This window comes from Salvelinus fontinalis, chromosome 2 (assembly GCF_029448725.1).
Source record: "Salvelinus fontinalis isolate EN_2023a chromosome 2, ASM2944872v1, whole genome shotgun sequence".
Lineage (NCBI taxonomy): Eukaryota > Metazoa > Chordata > Actinopteri > Salmoniformes > Salmonidae > Salvelinus > Salvelinus fontinalis.
In genome coordinates, this window is record NC_074666.1 from 64,888,805 (window position 1) to 64,907,164 (window position 18,360).

Here is an 18,360-nt window from a genome sequence, read left to right on the forward strand (position 1 = left end):
AATACTTTTAAGATCAATTGGATAAAACAATTCCAAAAAAGACCCACTTCTATCTGGAATTTTATTCCTCATCATGTCTTCTCTACTTTTGGTGGTCTTAACTTCATGTTGTTTTGCAATTATAATATTGACAAAATTCCATTGAAACTCTCTGCTTTTCATCGGGCAGGTTTTCTTGTCATGGTCCTTAATTTATAAACACAATTTTTCTCCACACATATATTATATATGGAATAATCGGGATATATTGTATAAAAATAATTCTTTGTTTTTAGAATATTGGTTCCGAAATAATATCCTATTGGTGAGCCAACTGGTAAATCCAGAGGGTCTTTTACTCAGTTATAAGGAATTCTTATCACTTTACAAGGTCCCTGTAACACCTAAAGATTTTGCAATTGTTTTAGATGCCATTCCCTCAGGTGTTGCTCTGTTATTCAGGAACGTGTCAAGACCTGACCCTCAGAGCCTACCTTCTATTGACCCTGTTGACTCCTCAGTAGGAAAGATTTGTTTCTCTTTTGGTCTATTCAACAACAGAGCGATACGTGCCTTATTTCAGCAGGATGTTGTATCTATACCTTATGTCATGCCTTATTGGAAAGGATTTATTGATAATATCTGTTGGGGAAAAAGTTTGGATGTTGCCATACACATACCTACTTGTTAACAAAATTAAGGAAGTTTCCTTTAAAATTATTCATAAATATTATCATGCCAACCACTATATGAAGACGTTTAAGGAAAAGATCAACTCAAATTGCTCCTTTTGTAATAACCACCCAGAAACAGTGTTGCATCTTTTTTGGCATTGTATTCATGTAAGAAAACTGTGGCAAGACATCAGTAGATTTATAATTGAACTAATTTATGAAGATTTTACACTATTGTGGAGAGATGTACTGATTGGATTCTTTACCTACAATAGAATGTATGTCCCTTAAGGTCCTTGTGTAATGTGATATTGTACCCAATTTTCCTTTGTATATTATTTATATATACTTGTGTTCCCACATGTACTTCCTATATTGATTTGATGTTAATAAAAAAATATGAAGTGGAAAAAAAGAGAATGAGACAGATATTTCACCGGATGTATTAATGTGAAGCATCCGGTTGGCGTTTCCATTCACTACCACATATGGCGATGACAGGAGTGCACGTGGAAATGACAGGCTCTGGTCTATCTTGGATAAAACATATTTGTAGAGGCTGTGATTGCACCGGGAAAACTATAAGGAGTTGCATTTTACCATCAGTAGCTAGGTTTCCATCCAATTGGCGACAGATTTTCATGCGAATGTTCTAAAATCTGCATAAAAACAATATGCACATTTTCCCAGAAGAGATGTTTCCATCAAATTGACTTGTGCAGATAAAAATCTGTGCGTGATGACAGTGGACATAAAAGTACTTTCCCCGGTGAAATTCCCATGTACCGAATAAACAATACAGGTGAAATGGGTTTTCATCGCATTTTCAACTCTGATGGTTTTGTCGTAAAAAATGTTGCGTTATATAGCAAGTGCGCCCACTCTGGTATTGGCACGTGGGCTCTAGCTAACAGCTCACAGATAAATGCGGGTAGGCCAGCCTACATGAGATTATTATGGACAAAAGAGCGAATTTATTTTAATTCGTCAAACGACAGCAAAGCATCGATGATCAAATCTAATTTTATTGGTCACATTCACATAGTTAGCAGATGTTAATGCAAGTGTAGCGAAATGCTTGTGCTTCTACTCCCGACAGTGCAGTCATTCTAACAAGTAATTTAACAACTACCTAATACACACAAATCTAAAGGGATGGAATAAGAATATGTACATGTAAATATACAGATGAGCGATGACCAAGCAGCATAGGCAAGATGCAATAGATGGTATAAAATACAGTATATACATATAAGATGAGTATGTAAGATATGTAAACATTAAAGTGGCATTATTATAGTGACTAGTGATCCATTTATTAAAGTGGCCAATGATTTCGAGTCTGTATGTAGGCAGCAGCCTCTCAGCGCTAGTGATGGCTGTTTAGCAGTGTGATGTCCTTGAGATAGAAGCTGTTTTTCAGTCTCTCGCCCCCGCTTTGATGCACCTGTACTGACCTCGCCTTCTGGATGGTAGCGAGGTGAACAGGTAGTGGCTCAGGTGGTTGTTGTCCTTGATCTTTTTGGCCTTCCTGTGACATCGGGTGCTGTAGGTGTCCTGGAGGGCAGGTAGTTTGCACCCGGTTGATATGTTGTGCAGACCCACACCACCCTCTCGAGAGCCTTACGGGTTGTGGGCAGTGCAGTTGCAGTTGCAGTACCAGGTGGTGATACAGCCCCACAGGATGCTCTCAATTGTGCATCTGTAAAAGTTTGTCAAGGTTTTAGGTGACCAGAATTAGACCTTCAATATTTATTGGAAAGGAGCATCAATTGAGCTCATCACCTTGCACTTTCATCACCCTGTGAAATTCATTTATTTAATCTGTAGCCTAATAATCTGCATGCTTTCCTAAGTGTGCAACTGCAGCCTGCATGTGGATATTCCTGCATCTGCAGGATGCCCCCCTTCCCTCTCGAGCACCACCTTGTTTTCTGCATGAACGCCCTCACTCCCTGCCTGCTGTGTACCGTACTAGCAGGCTAAACTAGCAGTGTCCTTCGCGCCTGTCTGCCGAACACCTGCCATTCGCAGAATTGCTGCGGGGAAACAGTGCCCGCCCGTTTTGCGGTGGCTGGCATCCAACGTTCTTGTGCATTAACGCCACCTATTGTCCTGCCACTGCCTGTCCTAGATTAAAAATGGACCATTAGAAGTATAGAAAGTGTCCTCAGCACATGCAGGAACGCACTGAATTGCAGGCCGCAATTGCACCCTTCGAGGCGCTTTCGACTAGTAGCGAGAGGACAACACGTTCGTTACTCCAAGTTTACTTATATATTATAGCGATATTTGTGCATAAAAGCGTTTCCGCCTACAATTCTCGCATAATTAATTTTACTCACACAAAGATCCCACCTTGCCTTGCGTGTTGTCGACATTTGATAAGTTTACCTACAAATGTTATGTTTCCATCGGTCCTGTTTCCATCAACACAGTAATTTAAGTACAAATTAACTTAACAAAATTAAATCAAAATCAGTAAATTTCTCAAAGAAGATCAACCAGATTACAGTAGTTTACTCGCATAAAACGTGTGGATGGAAATCTGGTTAGTAATTGCACTTTTTACTTACAAATTAATCCGTTGTGAACAGACGTATTTAACATCAAATGGAACGAGATTTTAGTTCTAGGTTGCAGAGTACTTACACATGGTTGCATGGTTTAAAATCAATCACTGCCAACACAAATGAAGATACAACTTTTTATTTTCACAAAGAGAAACAAACCAAGAGTTGCAGTTTCTAGTCAACATATATGGAAACAGCACGTATTCCATTCGGTGATAACCAAAATACAGATGAGTCATATCTACATGTAGAATGCACAAATACAGAGGGGGCAGAAAAAGCGCAGTGAACATTACTTTGTTGTTGTGAGATAATTTAATAGGACTGTGTGTGTGTGTGTGTTTTGATTCTGGAATGCTTCACTCCAGTCTGTATGGGTCTGCAGAGGTTACTTTCCTATCATGGACTCTCACCTACCATTTACAGTTACATTTCTTCCTTACAGTACAGCATAAAACAAAATGTACAGAAACCCTTGACTAAAAGCAGACTTCTTGGCCTCTGTTGGGTTTCAAATTCTGCCTCTCTCTTCCTGTGGTGCTATCCTCATGCCACAGAATCAACAACAACGCTTAATTCACTCAGTCATTCACAGATCAAATGTCCATAACTTCCCCCTCCCTATAATATTCAATGGTACAGTCCAGTTCAAACCAGCCCAGAAGTGTTTAGGAAAAATCTGAGGATTGAGGGGAAAAGTTAGTTACATTTCAGAGTGAAGGGTCATTTTCTTCTCCTACTGCTTGGAGATCGGCTTGGGGACTGCCTGCTGCCACTCCTAGAAAAAAGAGGAAGAATAACCAAATAAATCAATACAGATAACTCCACAATCACGATTGACATACACAGTAGTTGCTAGAGTAGTTTATTTACATTTTAGTCATTTAGCAGACCTTATACAACTAGTGCGCATTCATCTTAAGATGGCTAGGCGAGAATCACATATCAATTTTCCCTCAATAAAACATTAACATGTACTTATTTCTCGAAACCTGTACCTTCTGTTGGAGTCAATCATTTGAAAGATTAGTCTGTTTTGTCCAATAGGAACAGAGAGAAATATGTTTGCCTGGCTAGTTGGCTACTGACCTGCGGGTGGGTGGGGAATGTGCAGGTCGCCTCTGTCTGGGTGGAGAGTAGCTGAGGGAGCGCGAGTCTCTCAGCGAATCAGCTGGCACTCTGTGAGGTCGCGCCGGGCTGAAAGAGATGACGAGAGATGTCAAAAGTCAAAGATCAGAAATATTCCAGACTTTTTGAATAACAATAAATAACATTGTCATTTCCATGAATCATAACTAGAAGGATTAAAGTATAGGAGTTCTGGTCACCAATCAATGGTAATAATAGATCTGTAACAAATAGTTAACGTTACGTCAGCACCTCTTTTTCTTGTCTTCCTTCTCGCTTTCAGAAGAGGATGATGAGGAGGACGAGGAGGAGGAAGAGCTATGGGCAGCCGCTATCCTGGCACCTCTGGGAGGGAGAGAGGAGGGGGACATTGTAAAGAGAGGAATCATGTCAGTTCTATTTAGGACATCTCTATCCGCAATGTTCAATATATTATGATCCAAATGTAAAACATGTCAGTCATTTTACACTCCTTACGCTTCTCCGTGCTCTGCATCAGAGTCAGAACTGTCTGATGAAGACGAAGAGGAAGATGACGAGGAGGAGGAAGAAGATGATGATGATGAGCTGGGGCTTCCCATCTTTCCTTTCTTTTTCTCTTTGGCCCCCTTCTCGCTCACACCGTTTTCAGTCCTGACTGGTCGGTCAGAGCCGCGTGAGGGGAGCACCGCAGGTGATTGGGTCCTCGAGGTATCTCGTAGAGAGACTCTTGTCTCTGAATGGCTGAGGGCCTGTGGCGACCTGGAGCGGGGCGGGTCAGAGTGCCGTGTTTCTTTGGGGTGGGCTCTGATTTCTGATTGGCTGGGAAGGGGACTGGTCTCCTTGGAGGGGAGCGGTGAGGAGATGGAACAAGCCTTCCTTCCTCTGTCTCCCCCTTTCTCTCGCTCCTCTCTATCACCTCTTCGGTCTTTCTCTACCGTTGGTTTCATCAACTTTTCTACAGGCGGCTCCTTTCTCTCTCGGGCCGGAGAGGGGGATGAGGAAGAAGAAGAACCAGAAGAGGAAGAGGGAGAGCGACGGGGTGGGGGGACCTCTTTAAGAGGTTGGCGCTCTCGCCTCTCTTGCTCTTTTTCACGTTGCCGCTCTTTTTCCCTCGCTCTCTCCAGCTCTCTATTCTTCTCTCTCTCCTGGTGTCTCTGCCTTTCTCTGGATAGCGAGTGGCTGCTTCTCCTTTGTCGAACGGGAGAGGGGGATCGCCGGGACCTGAGGGACATGAAAACAAATACACAAATTAAATAAACAATTCAGAATCTGGTTTGGCAATCTGAGGTCTTGGCAGATTTGAATTGAGTTATTATTGATGTACGCAGGAAGTTGCCCCACTGTGTGTGATGTTTGATTGATGTGTGTATAGTTGAGTTGCATTTGATTTGGTGTGAATAGGTCCTGTTCCTACCTGTAGAAGGGACTGCGTCTTCTGGGACTCCTCGACCTGCTCCTCCTGGCTCCTCTGTCTCTGGAACGATCTCTCCCTCTATCCCTCGCTCTCTGCCTCTCTCGGTTGTGCTCTAGCTCCCGGCTGCGGCTCCGCCGTGGGGCGTAGTGGCGAGTCGGGGAGCGGGAAGGAGGGGAGGCTCTCCGGGTGGCGGCTTGTCGTCGGGGGCTGGGGGAGCAAGTGGGGGGGTCCTGGTACTGCCGTGGGGGGGTGCGGCGAGGGGGGGAGGGCCGCGGGACAACTGCTGCTGCGGGGGCTTTTGGGGAGGGCGCCCTCCTCTCCCACTCTCTCTCCTGCTCAGAGGGGCTGTACCTCTCTGCCCTCCTGGCCTGGCTCTTCACCCCTCCCTCTCTCTCCTTCTCTCTTTCCACTTCAGTGGGGGAGTACCTCTCGCCTCCGCCTTGGGGGGCTCCTCTTCTGGGAGGAGAGGGTGGAGGGCTGGAGCTCTCTACCTCGGTGGGGCTGTACCTCTCCTGTCCCTTCCCTCGCTCCTTCTCTCTGTCTGTGGGGGGGTAGCGCTCTGCAGCAGAGGGGAGTTGGGAGACAGGTGCCTTTTGGGGAGCAGGGGGCGGGTTTTCCCTTTCAGAGAGCATGGACCTGTCCCCTCCTGTTCTCTCACGTTCCTTCTCTCTCCCGGTAGCTCTCTGTCCGTCACTCTCTGAAGCGCTCTCTCTGCCCCCATTGGCCAGATACCTCTGGAAGGCAGCACCTACAGCGGGAGGGGAGATGAGAGCGGGGGGGGCTTTTATCACTGGGCCGCTCTTCACCACTGTTCCCTTTTTCTTCTCTCCCTCGGAGGATGAGGAAGAAGAGGAGGATGATGATGATGAGTCAGAGGATGAGGAAGAGCTGTCGCTGTCACTCCCGCTGCTACTGCTGCTCTCCTTCGCTTTTGGTTTCTCCTTCTCTCTTTCCTTTGCCCTCTCCAACTCCTTCTCTCGCTCCTTTTCCGGCAGGCTTCGGTCTCTGTTCTCCCGCCTGTTGTCCTCCTCCGCGTGTCTTTTTTTCTCCCTCTCCCTCCTCTCCCCCTCACCCTGTCGCTCCGCGCGGAGGTCTTCAGACAAAATTCTAGACGGATGTTGTTGGGTAGAAGACAGTCTGCCGGACCTCTCGCGCTCTCTCCCTCCATCTCGGTTTCGCTCCCTCTCTTTTTCCCTTTCGCTCTCCCGCTTCCTCTGCTCCTCTTGTTTCTCCCTCTCTCTGCTTAATTCCCTCTCCCTCTCTTTCCCCCTCTCCTCCGGTTTCCTCTCTTTCCCCCTCTCCTCCGGTTTCCTCTCTTTCCCCCTCTCCTCCGGTTTCCTCTCTTTCCCCCTCTCCTCCGGTTTCCTCTCTTTCCCCCTCTCCTCCGGTTTCCTCTCTTTCCCCCTCTCCTCCGGTTTCCTCTCTTTCCCCCTCTCCTCCGGTTTCCCCTCTTTCCCCCTCTCCTCCGGTTTCCCCTCTTTCCCTCTCCTTCCCTCGTGCTCCCTTTCTTTCTGTCGTCCGTTGATGAGAGGTGACTGAGGGACAGGGGATGTGGAGTCGCGGGATGAGTTTCTACCTCTCCCGCCATCACTTTTCCGACTAGGGGGAGATCCTTCTTTCTCACTCCCTCTCCCCCTCTCTCTGTCAGCTGGGGCTCGGGCATTTCTTTCCTTACCTCGCTCCCCTTCTCCACTCCTTCCTCTCCTTGCTCCCTCTGTTTCTGGAGATGGAGACAAGGAGGAGTCTCGTCTTTGTGGTTTGTCCTTCTTTCCGCTCCTCTGTTTCCTGGTGTCCAGTTGTTTCGGGGGTGGAGAGGGGGATGAAGAAGAGTCGTGTCTGCTCCTCTGCAGCATTGTTCTCTCCTTTCCTCTATCCCTCTCTCCACTTCTGGAGCGCCTGGCTTTCTCTCGTTCCAGTCGAGGAGGAGAGGGGGAAGAAGAGTCGTGTCTTGTTCTGGTAGGCTTCACTTTCTCACGCTCCTCTCTTTCTTTCTCTTTGTCCTTCAGTCGCTCCTTCTCCCGTTCCTTGTCTGCCCTCGGTCGGCGTTCAGGGGAGCTGGGATACCTGGGAGATCTCTGAGAGGGAGAGGAGGAGAGGGAAAAGGAGGTAAGGAGAGAGGTGAGCAGAAAATGGAGAATGAGCGAGTGTTGGAGGCCATTGATTATGCCCAATTGGCACAAAACAGGTTTTTAAAATGGTAGAGGGAGCTGATCACCAGACCAATCACAGGTGGTCTTACCGCTCTGCCTCCCGAACGCTGTGGACTCCCGTCCTCGCGACCACGCTCCCTCCTGTCTGGAGATGGCCCCTTTCTCCCCTCTGCTCTCTTGACAGGCTGGTTCTTCTGCCTCTCTCTCAGCGGGGCAGGGGATTGGCTGATCAAATGAAGATATGGCATGAGAGATGGAATAACAGCATGGGGTGCAACTCAAAACTGCCTTGACTTTCAAGTTACTGAATTGAATAACTAGAATTGATGCGAGTAGGATTTCAAATTTTCACTAAAACTTCAACGGGGATTTGTGGAAAACCTGGGAATTTAGAGTAAGTTACAGCCCCAAATTGTTCTGGTGACCCGGAAGTACCTGTGAGCAGAGCTGGAGGACCCACTCCTATGGCGCCGTGTCTTACTCTGGGGCAGAGTCTCATTTTCACTTCTCTTGCGTTTTTTCTTAGACGCCTGGTTCTCGTCTGAGGAGCTGAGATGGGGAACAAACAAAGTATTTTAGTACACACACACACACTATGAACCACGTTCTGTAGGACCCACGTTCTGTGTAGGACCCACGTTCTGTGTAGGACCCACCTATCTTTGTCATCCTTTTCTTCCGACCCGTCCCTAGAACAGAAAACACAAAGTCTTTGTTCATTAAGCTGAAAAAGGTTAATGCTCGCACACATCACACCGAACGCGAATCTAGCGTTTGTCTGTCGATCGTTCAGCACACTTTGTTTTCAGGGAACACCCGCTGTACGTGATTCCACATGTACAACTACTGTGATTATTATTATTTGACCATGCTGGTCATTTATGAACATTTGAACATCTTGGCCATGTTCTGTTATAATCTCCACCCGGCACAGCCAGAAGAGGACTCCACCCCTCATAGCCTGGTTCCTCTCTAGGTTTCTTCCTAGGTTTTGGCCTTTTTAGGGAGTTTTTCCTAGCCACCGTGCTTCTACACCTGCATTGCTTGCTGTTTGGGGTTTTAGGCTGGGTTTCTGTACAGCACTTTGAGATATCAGCTGATGTACGAAGGGCTATATAAAATAAACTTGATTTGATTTTGTAAAACCGGTACACACCCAGCTTGCAAATTACGATCAGAGGTGCTAAGTACTCTGGGCCAGCAAATTGTATTGGTGTGTCTGAGCCCGAAGGAGTCCTCGGTAGCACAGGTGATCATCAAGCTGTAAGCATGCACATCTCTTACACAAGAGGTTCTGATCCACTACAATTGAGATGTTCTGAAATAACTAGCAATGTTATGACACTACGCTGGACATTAAGTCCATTCACTGACTGCAAAATGAAAAACGACTGGAAACCTTTTCTTTTTCTTCTTTTTAGTTTTTTTCACCCGTCTAGGAGAGGGGCTCTCTGAGCTGAAGAGAAGAGAGTAAAGTGATGTCAATCAAACAAGCTATGCATTATTTTTACGCATGCACACAAAATAGGACTGTCTCATTCCATTCTTTCTCCCTCTTCTCTCACCTGTCTCTGTTCTTGTTTTTCTTCCTTTTCTTCTTGCGGCTCTGTTTTCGGGCTGGGGAGTCCGAGTCCTCTGACTCTTCTACCAGCCTGAGAGAGAGACGGCGAGGAAGAGAGAGAAATGAAGAGATGGTAAGTAACAGAGGGGATAAACAAAGGAAAATCAGAGATACACAAGAAAGGCTAGCTAGCTAGGAGACCCCCCCCCCCCCCCCCCCCCCCCCTGACTTACGCATATTTCTGCTGCTGTTGCTTCTCCCTCTCCAGCTTCTCCTGCTCCCTCTTCTCCTTCTCTCGCTCCTTGCGCTCCGGATGGAAGGAGGAGCCATCTACATAGTCCGTGGCGATGCCGAACGCCGCCTTCAGCCGGTCGTTCTTCTGCTGATTGGCTGCAGCCAGGGCGTGAGTCTCTGTCGCCCTGAGAGAGAGAGAGGGAGGGGGGGTATTTTTCAATAGGTCCTATTATTTTCACGCTAGGTTACTCCCCAAAGAGTGGAACAGTGGTGTTTCACCACCTTGTTCAATGGCCAGCAACTGTAGGAAGAGCCACGTCATTAAGCAACAGAACAGTGTACTGCCGCGACGTGGTCAGTCTTTGTGGCTGGGACTGCAAGTTTGTGTCCCAGATTTCAGTTAGCTGCTAGCCATGTGGAGCAGGCAAACAACACTGGTGGGCTAGCACTGCTGATTTCATCCCAGGCTAGGCACAAATGCTTCAGGTGTGAGATGATTCCCACACAATCACAAGATGAAGATATGGTGAAAGTGGAAAATGGACAAGGATTAGTCTGCCCTAAATGCACCACCATCAAGCAGCTTAGGGAAGAGATCCTCCGGCTGTTAGCTCGGCTGCGAGATAAGAAAAACCTGCTTTCTATGTACACCGACCTTGCTGTAACCCAGGCAACCAAAATCTCAGTTTTAAATGCCTGCTATAGCTAAGCTGTTGTTGAGTCGGGCAGCGTTGATCTGTCCAAATCTAACGGACAGATGTGAAGCACAACTCCGCGGCCCATGGGAGACTGGACACAGGCGTAGGAGATCGGGGAGGCAGTTAGGCCACCTGTCTATCCGATCCAACTATCAAACAGCTTTGCCCTGCTTGAGATGGACCTAGCAGCCCCGGGAATCCGCACGGAGCATGGGTGTATACCAACAGCCGACAGCTGTGTGGCACAGTGGCAACCTCCCCTACAGCCATCACAGTTCAGCAGGTCGTTTCCCCATCGGATTCCATCACAACTACAATCATTGTGGGCAGCTCGATGGTGAGAGATGATGGCCTGCCTACGGTCTGTGGACCGACTAAGGTCCACTGTCACACAGGAGCCCGTGTCCATGACATCAACTCTCTTCTGCCCACGGTTCTGGTCAACTACTCCAATAGATACCATCGTCACTCACGTAGGTTTAAACAACATTCGTGTTAGGCGATCTGAGGGAGAACTAGAGAGATTTTTTTTAAGACCCTTGCTAGCAGAGGGAAGATAATTATCATCTCTGGCCCTCTCCCGTGCTACCGAAAGGGTTCGGAACGTTTCAGCCGACTCTTTGCCCAAAACGAGTACCTGAAGAAACTTTGCAACGACAGGAATGTCTTTCTGTGGGCACAACCAGCACTTTTTAAGAGATGGGATTCCCCCTAATCGCAGGGGTTCCAATTTCCAGCAACATCAAATGTTTTAGAGACTGACAGACAGGGTCTGGTAGGGCTCCAGTTCTCCCTGTCAGAATAAGCAGAAGAGGAAACCATAACTCCTACAACAATGGCACTTTGGTTATTGCAAGTAACCTAATTTTGTGTTCCTTTAACTCTGTATGAACTCACTAGAAAGCAAACTCATCTCCTACCATTCTGATAGGTTGGAGACTGTCAGAAAACGTGGCTGTAACGTTAATAAGTTGGTTGTTATTCCATTGGTTACCTCTAGGCAGATGCCCCAGCTAAAGAGTGGCCCACACATTGAATACGGCACTCTTAAATGCAATCAGTAGTAAAACCTCTCTCGTGAATGACCTCATTACTGAGCGCAGTAAGTTGATTGCATGTTTCTCACTGACACATGGCTGTCTTCAGACTGTAGAGCCTCTCCCCTAAGACTACAGCTTTTCACACTATCATTAAAAAGGGGAAAAGGGTGGGGACAGCATCTATTTTTATTTATGCTCTCAGCTGTAAGGACGTTTCATTTGGTGACTTTGGGTCTTTCAAGCAGCATGCTATAGTGTTTCAATTTCAGCCACCGGTGTTGGCCATAACCCGGTATAGGCCACCAAAGCACTGCTTTACCGATTACACCAAGGGTGAGGCCAACCCACCTCTCCAATCTGTCCTTGGATTTAAGTGGTGCATTTGAGACTGTTGACCGAGACTGGACAGATTGGAGGTTGTTTGGCCTCTCCGGTCCAGTTCTAAATTGGTTTAGGACCTATTTAACCGGTCGAGTCACCCTTGGTGAAGATAACTCAGAAAATACTTATCACGGTGCAGGGTTCCACAAGGTTCAATTTTGGGTCTGGTACTGTTCAGTTTACACAGTTGAAGTCAGAAGTTTATATACACTTAGGTTGGAGTCATTAAAACCCACTTTCCAACTACTCCACAAATTTCTTGTTCACAAACTATAGTTTTGGCAGGTCGGTTAGGACATCTACTTTGTGCATGACAAGTAATTTTTCCAACAATTGTTTCCAGACAGATTATTTAACTTATAATTCACTGTGTCACAATTCCAGTGGGTCAGAAGTTTACATACACTAAGTTGACTGTACCTTTAAACAGCTTGGAAAATTCCAGAAAATTATGTCATGGCTTTAGAAGCTTCTGATAAATTATGTCAATTAGCCTGAGTCAATTGGAGGTGTACCTGTGGATGTATTTCAAGGCCTACCTTCAATACCAGTGCCTCTGCTTGACATCATGGGGAAATCAGCCAAGACCTCAGAAAAAAATAGTTGACCTCCACAAGTCTGGTTCATCCTTGGGAGCAATTTCCAAACGCCTGAAGGTACCACGTTCATCTGTACAAACAATAGTACGCAAGTATAAACACCATGGGACCACAGAGCCGTCATACAGCTCAGGAAGGAGACACGTTCTGTCTCCTAGAGATGAATGTACTTTGTTGCAAAAAGTGCATATCAATCCCAGAACAACAGCAAAGGACCCTGTGAAGATGCTGGAGGAAACAGATACAAAGGTATCTATATCCACAGTAAAACGAGTCCTATATCGACATAACCTGCACATGGGGACAAAGATTGTACTTTTTGGAGAAATGTCCTCTGGTCGGATGAAACAAAAATAGAACTGTTTGGCCATAATGACCATTGTTATGTTTGAAGGAAAAAGAGGGGGGCTTGCAAGCTGAAGAACACCATCCCAACCGTGAAGCATGGGGTGACGGCATCATGTTGTGGGGGTGCTTTGCTGCAGGAGGCACTGGTGCACTTCACAAAATAGATGGCATCCCGAGGGAGGAGAATTATGTGGATATAGAGAAAACATCTCAAGACATCAGTCAGGAAGTCAAAGCTTAGTCGCAAATGGGTCTTCCAAATGGACAATGACCCCAAGCATACTTCCAAAGTTGTGGCAAAATGGCTTAAGGACAACAAAGTCAAGGTATTGGAGTGGCCATCTCAATCCAATAGAAAATTTGAGGGCAGAACTGAAAAAGCGTGTGCAAGCAAGGAGGCCGAAAGACCTGACTCAGTTACACCAGATCTGTCAGGAAGAATGGGCCAAAATTTACCCACCTTATTGTGGGAAGCTTGTGGAAGGCTACCCAAAACATTTGACCCAAGTTAAACAATTTAAAGGCAATGCTACCAAATACTAATTGAGTGTATGTAAACTTCTGACCCACCGGGAATGTGATGAAAGAAATAAAAGCTGAAATAAATCATTATTAAAATAAAGTGGTGATCCTAACTGACCCAAGACAGGGAATTTTTACTAGGATTAAATGTCAGGAATTGTGGAAAAACTGAGTTTAAATGTATTTGGCCAAGGTGCATGTAAACTTCCAACTTCAACTGTATATTTTAACCCTTGGCAGCTTTATCAGAAAGCACAGCATTGATTTTCACTGCTAAGCAGACTATACACAACTTTACATTTCTGTCACAAGAGGATTTTAACTCCAATACAAGACCGAGGTACTTGTTTCTGGAGCCAAAGCAGAGTAAAGAGTATCTGGCCGCACATTTTAATTCACAGGCAATAAAGACAAAACACCAGGTAAAAAACATAGGTGTTATATTAGATTGTGAACTCAATTTCGAATCACACATTAGGAATGTGACCAAAATAGTATTTTAACACCTGAGGAACATTGCCACAGTGCAGCCATGTCTCTCTCAGGCGGATACAGAGACCCATCATCCACGCTTTTATTACAAGCAGGATTGACAACTGTAATGCTCTTCTGTCTGGACTACCCAAGGATGCCATTGGTCAACTGCAAAACATACAGAATGCTGCAGCATGGGTACTGACCAAGACCAGACAGAACACATTACACCGGTTTTAAGGTCTCTGCTCTGTTTTAAAATACATTAAGAATATTCTATTTGTTTTTGTATCAATCCACAACTGTGCACCCAAATACATGTTAGACATGCTTTTAAGGTATGTACCCAGTAGGTCCCCTGGCACTTGCCGGTTAACTATACCAAAGACTAGGACCAAGAGGCATGGCCAGGCAGCCTATAGTTACTATGCCCCCAGCCTGAGAACCTGAAACTTTTTTTGTTGAGTAAATATTTCAGTTTTTATTTTCTTTGATTTTTCCATGTCTGAAATGTGCTGCATAAATAAATGATTTGAGTTTATTCAAAGTTTGTGCAGCCATGCTGGTCTGCAGTAGAAATGTCACTGCTCCGTAGTGATGGCTAGACCAGTGGTGGTTTCACTAGTTTCATTACTCTACAGTGATCTGTGGTGGAGTGTACTTACGATGTTCTCTCGGTGGGGGCCGAAGGTGGCTCCTGCTTCTCCTGCAGCATCATGCGGAAGCTGTTCACCTTCTCTTCAATCTCCTCAGCGGAATACCTGTCATCAACACACACACAGACAGATCAGCAGATAAGACTCAGCAGCTAACTCTCTCCTTCTGCACCCCATATCGATTCCCCTCAGAGAGGAATGGGAGGGACTGAAATATTTGTCGAGAAAGGGTGAAGACCCTTTAGGGAATGGGGGGGGACTGAAATATTTGGACCCTTTCTCTCCAAATATTTCAGTCCCTCCCATTCCTCTGAGGGGAATCGATTAAAATGGTTCGACTGCGTGGAGTTTGCACTGGGTGAAAAGTGATTCCATTCGTTTTGAAACCGGGCTGCTTCCCCGGCGTGAACCAGGGCCCCCACTCTGGCAGACATCGCCCCCCCCCCCCCGCAAAAAAGTGATGTTGGTTAAGCATGTGGAGTACGAAGTAGGACTCTGTGTTCACATATGAAAGTGATTGCTTCACCTGCCTTCCCAATGGAAACTAGCTTGAAAATGTGAACATATACATTTTATAAAAAACAGATGTATGTTTCTAAACAACACGCTGCATTGTTGACAATATGACAGAGCGGTGCAGATTACCGTTCAATTTGACCAGGGCACGCCTTCCTCAACGGCTTCATCCGGTCACGTGACGGGCCATAGCCCAGTGCAACCCGGGCCAGCTTAATTAAATCCCCTCTCTCACTCTTACACCCCCCCCACCCCTGCTCCTCTCTACCTACCTGCCCACCCCTCCCTCCCTCACCTATCCACCCCTCTCTCTTACCCCTGCTCTTCCATCATGTCCTGCAGCTCTGCACACTTGACCTCCAGTTGCCTCTTTCTCTGGTGTTCCAGGATCTCGGCGTTGGGCTGACGGTTCAGCTGGCTCTCCAGCCTCTCACGGTCCTTCTCGTCCCGCTCGCCGCCACGCTCGTCCCGTGGACGCTTTGCCCGCACGCTCGACAGGTTGCGCTGCACATAGCCGTTGGTGCCGCTGCCTCGTGGCGTGGTCAGGCCAATGCCGTTGTACATGGCTCCTCTGTGGAGAGACAGACAGGACAAAGGTCAGATAAGTTAGAGTATTAAAATGATGGGGACTGGAATGGTAAAGGGTAGGCCTATTTGTCAGTCCCGAACAGACAGTCTACAAACAGGTCACAAAGTCAACCACATTAGGCTGGCAGACCAGTCAATTCAGGAAGTACCGTTGTAAAACAAATGTTGGTCATAGTATCATTAGCCATCCACTCTGCACTATGGAGTTAGGCATGCCAATAAAGACTAAATGGGAGTGGATTGGGTAGGTACAATGCACAAATAGTTAATTAAAACAATCGTCCCCTATAAACCATATTGATGATATAGAAGAGATTCCAAACTAGGCCACACTGTAATAAACAACAAACACATAGTTGACAAGTTCGGGGTCAATAATGTTTTAATTCAGAAAGTATGATAAACATTTGGCATTTGAAATTCTGTTTACTTCCTGAATACAACAGTTAGCTTAGTAGAGCATAATGTTGTCACCGATTGCTAGCCAACGTTAAGTAAAAAAAAAAAAAAAAAAAAGTGACCTGTTTTTGAACCCACCAATCTCTAGGTAACCAACCAACTAACGTTGACTAACTACTGCTGTACCATACCACAACACTTTGCAACGGGAAAGAGACAAACAAGTCTAGCTAGCTAACGTTAGTAGTATGAGATTTCAGAAACTGAGATAGCTAGCTAGCTAACTTATTTAGCTAACGTTACGCACTAAACTAGTAGTAGAAACAAATGGCCGGCTACAAGGAATCGTGCCTAGTTAGCTAGCGAAATAACTAACGTTGGCGAACTAGCGGGCAATACGTCGAAATCAGTTGTTAACGTTACCTGACTAGCTAGTTAATGCACTTATAACAACAACGTTTTGACAAACACACACTATTTGTGAGCGTCATCTCCCCCAGTAACCACAAGGATCGAGCCGAGGCTTGGAACGAGCCCCCTGCCTTACAGGCCAAACTTTGGCCCAAATAGGCCTTCTATCTAGGCTAGCTAGCAACTAACGTAGCTAGCTACCCTGCGCTATACACTTGTGAAATGCATCAAAATAATATAGGTATCTGACGTTATTTGTTCAGCAGTCAGGTCATTATATTTTTTTTGTCGGCTATAGTAGCTAGATATCGAAATAGTTTAACCCCGCATGGTAGCTAGCAACTACCGTGGCTAACGTAACGTTTCACAATTAGCAAGTCAATTTAACATGCTACCCAGCTAGCTAACGTTACCTCTGAGTTCCCCGCGAACGGAGACGATGAATGTAAGCAAATACACTGGCAAAAAAATTAAATAAAACGACAATCGAAACAAAAGCAAATCTACTTCAAGTACTTCTTCGTAAAACAAACACCTAATGCCTGCGGAAATCGTCACTGGTTGAACATCGGGGGAAAACCACGCGTGATGATGGCGACCACAGACTCCGCATCTAAACTACATTTCCCATCTTCTTCTTCTATGAGGTTTAACGGCGGTGGGCATTCATTTTGTTGCATTACCGCCCTACATTTCCCATGTTTCCCATGAACACTTTCCTTCTTCCTCTTCAAAGTTATTGGTGTATAAACTTTTCACCTTGTTGATTTGATACCACAAGGAACAACAACCCTTCGTATGAGTTTATCTGCTGTATGAGTAGCCTAATGTGAAGACATATGTCATGAATGACAGCCCCCTTGTATCTTCAGGTTATCTAGTTCATTTAAAGGCACGATCTGTAATTAATGCATTCCTGCCATCTTGTTTACAATAAGGTAAATGATGGGGCTGGGGAAATTACACCTATACTGTCAAATTAATAAGTGGACAACTATTTGCATATTACTGACACCGATGAGTCAAATCAAAGTTTATTTGTCACGTGCGCCGAATACAACAGGTGTAATAGACCTTACAGTGAAATGCTTACTTACAAGCTCTAACCAATAGTGCGGAGAGAAAAAAAGTATGTGTGTGTGTGTGTGTGTAGGTAAGTAAAGAAATAAAACAACAGTAAAAAGACATTTGAAAATAAGAGTAGCAAGGCTATATACAGACACCGGTTAGTCAGGCTTATTGAGGTAGTATGTAGATGTGGGTATGGTTAAAGTGACTATGCATATATGATGAACAGAGAGTAGCAGTAGCGTAAAAAGAGGTGTTGGCGGGTGGTGGGACACAATGCAGATAGCCCGGTTAGCCAATGTGTGGGAGCACTGGTTGGTCAGGCCAATTGAGGTAGTATGTACATGAATGTATAGTTAAAGTGACTATGCATATAGGATAAACAGAGAGTAGCAGCAGTGTAAAAGAGGGCTTGGGGGGAGCACACAATGCAGATAGTCCGGGTAACCATTTGGTTACCTGTTTAGGAGTCTTATGGCTTGGGGGTAAAAACTGTTGAGAAGCCTTTTTGTCCTAGACTTGGCACTCCGAACCGCTTGCCATGCGGTAGTAGAGAGAACAGTCTATGACTGGGGTGGCTGGGGTCTTTGACCATTTTTAGGGCCTTCCTCTGACACCGCTTGGTGTAGAGGTCCTGGGTGGCAGGCACCTTTGCCCCAGTGATGTACTGGGCCGTACGACCTAGCCTTTGAAGTGCCTTGCGGTCGGAGGCCGAGCAATTGCCGTACCAGGCAGTGATGCAACCGGTCAGGATGCTCTCGATGTTGCAGCTGTAGAACCTTTTGAGAATCTCAGGACCCATGCCAAATCTTTTTAGTTTCCTAAGGGGGAATAGGCTGTGTCGTGCCCTCTTCAAGACTGTCTTGGTGTGTTTGGACCATTCTAGTTTGTTGTTGATGTGGACACCGAGGAATTTGAAGCTCTCAACCTGCTCCACTACAGCCCCGTCGATGAGAATGGGGACG

At 45.9% G+C, this 18,360-nt stretch overlaps 1 protein-coding gene across 1 annotated transcript; it reads right to left on the bottom strand.

The window, feature by feature from the left end:
• Window positions 1-3,346: 3,346 nt before the first annotated feature.
• LOC129867979 (serine/arginine repetitive matrix protein 2-like) lies at window positions 3,347-16,951 on the bottom strand. The gene is made up of 14 exons (XM_055941514.1): window positions 16,741-16,951; window positions 15,246-15,500; window positions 14,423-14,518; window positions 9,695-9,880; window positions 9,466-9,552; window positions 9,300-9,356; window positions 8,557-8,589; window positions 8,336-8,449; window positions 7,990-8,125; window positions 5,751-7,825; window positions 4,832-5,557; window positions 4,607-4,699; window positions 4,316-4,423; window positions 3,347-4,004 (listed from the first exon to the last, which is right to left on the bottom strand). Exons 2-14 carry the CDS (start codon window positions 15,491-15,493, stop codon window positions 3,950-3,952), a joined length of 4,014 nt encoding a protein of 1,337 aa, XP_055797489.1. The 5' UTR covers window positions 15,494-15,500; window positions 16,741-16,951; the 3' UTR covers window positions 3,347-3,949.
• Between the last annotated feature and the right edge of the window lie 1,409 nt (window positions 16,952-18,360).

What these genes read in the sequence shown, in the direction of transcription:
- LOC129867979 (XM_055941514.1), bottom strand. Translation starts at nt 15,493, where the DNA reads ATGTACAACGGCATTGGCCTGACCACGCCACGAGGCAGCGGCACCAAC. An exon ending in GCCCCCACCGAGAGAACATC is followed by an intron (nt 9,881 to 14,422) that starts GTAAGTACACTC and finishes TCTCTCTCTCAG; the next exon opens with GGCGACAGAGACTCACGCCC. An exon ending in AGACGCAGTCCCTTCTACAG is followed by an intron (nt 5,558 to 5,750) that starts GTAGGAACAGGA and finishes CATGTCCCTCAG; the next exon opens with GTCCCGGCGATCCCCCTCTC.